A 4,621-nucleotide genomic window follows, 5' to 3' on the forward strand; every position below is an offset into this window, starting at 1 on the left:
TGATGTGACTCTGGTTCCTAGTAGGAAAAAAGATCAAATGATCATGTTAAACACTCCCGCTGTCCAGGAGATCATGTTAAACACTTCATAGACTAAAATTGTAGTAATTGCTAATGCTGATTGAGTGTTAACCCTGTAAGCTAAATACTTTACATTCGTTACCCTATTTAATCTTTACGTCAACTAAAAAAGACAGATACTATTTTCACCATTTTATATGAGGAAACTGAGGTTTAAATTGGACAAGCTGGGAATTGAGCCTGATTCTGTCTGATCTCAGAGCCCCAATTCCTATTCATTACACCACTTGGTCAACCTTTTTAATGGACTTAAATAACTTGTGTATTCCTTTCTATTTTCAGATGTTTGGAACATCTATCTCTTGTAATTAGTAGTGTGTTGATACATGTTAACAACTGGCCCTCCTGGAGAAAAAAAAAAAATCAGTGTTTGCTGGTTTCTATGGAATAAATACTTTCACCATGGCCAATGTCAAGCTACCAGTGAGATGTCAACCAGCTCACAAAATTCCCGAAAATTTAATCGTTGGCTCCCAAGAACTGTTACGCATGGCTCCGGCACAGCACTGCTTATAGTCTAAATTAAATAATAATGATCTCCTAAGGACTTTCACCTAGTTTCCACCTTCTAGGTCAGTGATTCTCAGACCTAGCTGCACATTGGAATCACTTGAGAGCTGATAAACATCAAATGCGTATCCCTGCCCCAGAGATTCTCATTTAATTGATCTGGGGTTTGGCTAAGGCAGCAGTATATTTTTTTTAACTCCTCAGATAATTCCTATGCACAGCCAGGATTGAGAAACACTGCTCTAGAAGAATATATTGTACTCATCACCCACTCATTTATTACAGACTGGATGAATATGTGATGTTATATCCTATTTTATTTTTCAAACTTTCAAGTTTTATAGAGTAGGTGGCCAATTGTGCTTGTTTATAAAATTTTAAACTAGTCCATTCGAGAAATGATTTTTGATACTTTTTCCTTTCATTTAAACAGTGACTGGCATATAATAGAAATTCAATAAAGTATAACTATTATTATTTTGTTGTTGTTAGTATCTTAAATTTAGCAATCTCTAACAACTTTTATGATTTTCTTATCCGTTAGATTTTATAATCTGTACTTGGCTGAGTCTTAAATGATTGATGCAAGTATGTTTTTCCACAGGACAAAATTTTCAGCATCTCTCCCCAAATAGACCCAAAATCAGGGATCTTCCTTTTACCAGGAACAACCTAGCTCCCCTACCAGACCAAAAATGTAAGTATTATGAATCTTCCTCAGCTTCCTTTGCAAGTGTTAACATGTCCAGACACAACTAAATGTTATTTCAGTTTACTTTCATTTTCCAAGTGAAAATTAGGTACCAAAACTTCTAAGTTATAGGAAAATGGAATAGAGACAGTCTTTAAAGATACATTCAACTTGTTAATGCTTGTTTAAAATAACAACACCCCTTCCCTTAAGGAATTTTTATGTTTAGACTATAAAAACTATAACAGAGCTTATTTTGCTATGTATTATTTGATGTGTTTAAGAAGGTACTTTAAAAATTCTCTTAAGACTGGTCTCTCTACATTGGTTTCCTTACTATGATAGACACATAGAAATGTCTGTCACCTTTTAATTCACGGGCTATGCATTCCTAAGCAGAATGAAATAATCAAGTAGATGCTGTTCAACAGTATTATTTTTGGCATTATTGATTTCTTTGTTAATATTTTATAGAAAAATTTCTCACAATGTAAAACATATCCTATCCAGCCAGTGATCTTAAGTTTTGAGTGTTTCAAAGTATTACCTGGGGAGCTTGTTGTGAAGTAGATTCCAGGCCCCACACCCAGAAATTCTGAGTTTGTATATCCTCATTTCTGTACTCTGAGGCAGGTTCCATTACTATTCCCATTGTGCAGATAAGAAAACTGACTTCAGAGAAGTTACATGACCTGCTCAACATTGCTTAGTAAATAACAGAGCCAGGAACAAAACTACAGGTTATTGAGCCCACTGCCTCACGAAACAAGCCATACTTCCTGGATTCTAATGCACTTCCTTTTCTTCCTATCCTAGACCATCCGCCTGGCTATAACATGCACAGGCATACATGCACGTACACTCACACACACATACATACTCTCCGCATCTTCCTAATTGCAGAGGTTAAATGATTTAGGAGTTGCCCTCACTGTTTTCCTTAACTTTTCTGTACTTCAATTTCCTCACTTAACCTATAGCAGCCTTGCCAACCTGATTCTATTATAGGATTAAATGAGTTAAGGTATGTAAAACACCTGACAACTGTTTGCACAGAGTAAATGCCCAATATGTCTTTTCTGATAAAAACAATGAGAGAGGTGTAGGGGGGTCTTAATACAATCCTATCTTTTTGCAGTTAAGGAAAGGAAGAGGTGGAGAGCTATGTCCTAGTTATACAAAGAGTTGGTAGCAGAAACGATGGTCTCTTCCTTAGCATATCAGTTCCTCTGTCCTTACTGATTTATGTAAAATGAGAGTTTGGGATGGTATGAATTCAATCATTGAATGAAATTCAAGCCTGATCTTGTCTTTTAGCAGAAACCTTGTCTAAGATGTCTAAACAAAGACATCTAATTAAGAAAAGAGTTGTTCAGCCTTAAATCCTGGTGGGACTTGAAGAAGCCTAACAGAAGAAATTTTCTTTGGTAGAGCCCAGGAGCTTTGCTTTTTACAATTAAATTTAAGAAGAAAAGGGAAAATAAACATCTTCGATCAACTTTAGCTCTATGAAAAAGAAATGGAAAGGTACACAGTGCTCTTCCTAAAAGAAAAGCGAGAACCTTTTGAGGTTTGCATAAAAGCACAGCAACAAATGTCTTGGGGTTTGTTTAGAGCTTTGTGCTGACTTGGCCATCTGAACAGCTACTCCACCCAAGGAACAGAAAGCTCTGCCAGGCACGCACAGCTTGATCATGCTTTGATCAAACTTGGCCCTGACTGGTATTTGTGCATATTTGACATCCCTGACTACATATGGTAAGTCTGAATACATATATATGAATGTGGATATGAATATATATATATATACACACACACACAGCTTTCGCCTGCAGTCTAGCTCTCACCAAGACAAGCTTCTTAGAAATGCCTTCACTCCTAAAGAAATAACACAATTTTCCTACCACCATTCCTCATGAGACTGAGAAAAGCAAATCTTAAAAGTCTCTCATTCTTTCACCCAGTTCTATCTGGAGAACCTCTACGAACAAACCGAGTGCTTCCTGCTATTCCAAGCCAACGGGGACACAACATACCTGCTGAAGAGAGTGAAAACTCTGCTAATCCTACCAATGATAAAAATTAACTGTGGGTCATTGACTAAAAATATAGATTATATATATTTATATATATATAATCAGCTGTCAAAGGACGAAATTACTCTAGTTTGTAAGAACAGAGACTAATTTAGTAAATTTCATTCTATAAGCCATTCACAGTTTTATAACTCAAAATTCTATATTCCAAATAAAGACATTTCCCAAATAAGCACTTAGAATCTTTGATTGTGCATATGTTGTAATTCTGTGAGTTTCTGTGACCTCTACATGCCAAAAAAAAAGTCAAAATTTGTTATCAACAGGGAAACTTAGCTATGTTTGGTTTGCTTTGTAGCATGTGAGATGATTATTTTTTCTGAATGATTTTGTTTTTTAAAAAAAAGTATGCTTTGGTAAATAAAAACAAAAAACACATTCCAAACTATTCTTCACATTTATTATAATTTTACTTACCTTGGACTGATGAAACTTAATTAAAATTAAAGTAGTAAATTTTTTAGTCACAGTGTATGGCTTTTAAATGTACAGTCTTCTACATAGTATTTTCTAACATTATTAGTTCCTGGCTATAGCCCAAATTGCTGGACAGTGTTTCTGTATCTTCCTTGTTATCTGATTATTTCCACACATTGTCATTTTCAGATATGATTGATTGTTCCAATAGTGAGAAGATCATGTAACTTGGAAAGGTCTACATCCTGGCCCAACAGAATGGAAAAGGCATTTCTCACACATTCCTCAAATTCCTATGTATTTAATCATTCTTTTTTCTGTTTCAAAATAATGGTCTCTGCCCACTCAAGACATTCCCAGACTTATGACTTAGCAAAGTTTGAAAGACTACTACTAACTGCAGATCTCCTTACAAAGATGTTCATGTGCTGTTTCGATTGATTTCACATTCAAGGCTCAGCCATAAAAGAGCATAGTCACTCCATGTTATTTTTTAGCCTGAATGTCATTCTGTAAATATCTCAAATATAATATTTACCATTTTATATTAATATTGTTTGTGCAAAGAGGTTACACTGTGCCATTTACTCAGTAGAAGCTCCTCTAAGGCCAAATCACAGTCTTTGGCTTTATACTTCTAGAAATTTGTACAGTGCTTAGCATATAGTAGGCAGTCAATCATTTAATATTTTTTCAGAAAAGAAGGAAGAGAAGGAAGTAGGGAGGTAGAAAGTTAGCAAGGCAGAGAGATGTAGGAAGTGATAATAAAAGAGGTACTAGTGTACAATCTCCTTTGGACAATGATAGTTGTCTGAATCAGGGATTAT

General features: G+C 35.3%; 1 protein-coding gene across 1 annotated transcript in view; it reads left to right on the top strand.

The window, feature by feature from the left end:
• Positions 1–3,825, top strand: part of ANKRD55 (ankyrin repeat domain 55) — a 90,808-nt gene extending 86,983 nt beyond the window's left edge. Inside the window, exons 11-12 of the mRNA XM_011371049.1 lie at positions 1,195–1,287; positions 3,246–3,825. Coding sequence (XP_011369351.1) covers positions 1,195–1,287; positions 3,246–3,367 — 215 coding nt within the window. The 3' untranslated portion in view covers positions 3,368–3,825. The remainder of the gene's footprint in view (positions 1–1,194; positions 1,288–3,245) is intronic.
• Positions 3,826–4,621: the final 796 nt, after the last annotated feature.

The sequence above is a fragment of the Pteropus vampyrus genome, unplaced genomic scaffold, assembly GCF_000151845.1.
Source record: "Pteropus vampyrus isolate Shadow unplaced genomic scaffold, Pvam_2.0 Scaffold181, whole genome shotgun sequence".
NCBI lineage: Eukaryota > Metazoa > Chordata > Mammalia > Chiroptera > Pteropodidae > Pteropus > Pteropus vampyrus.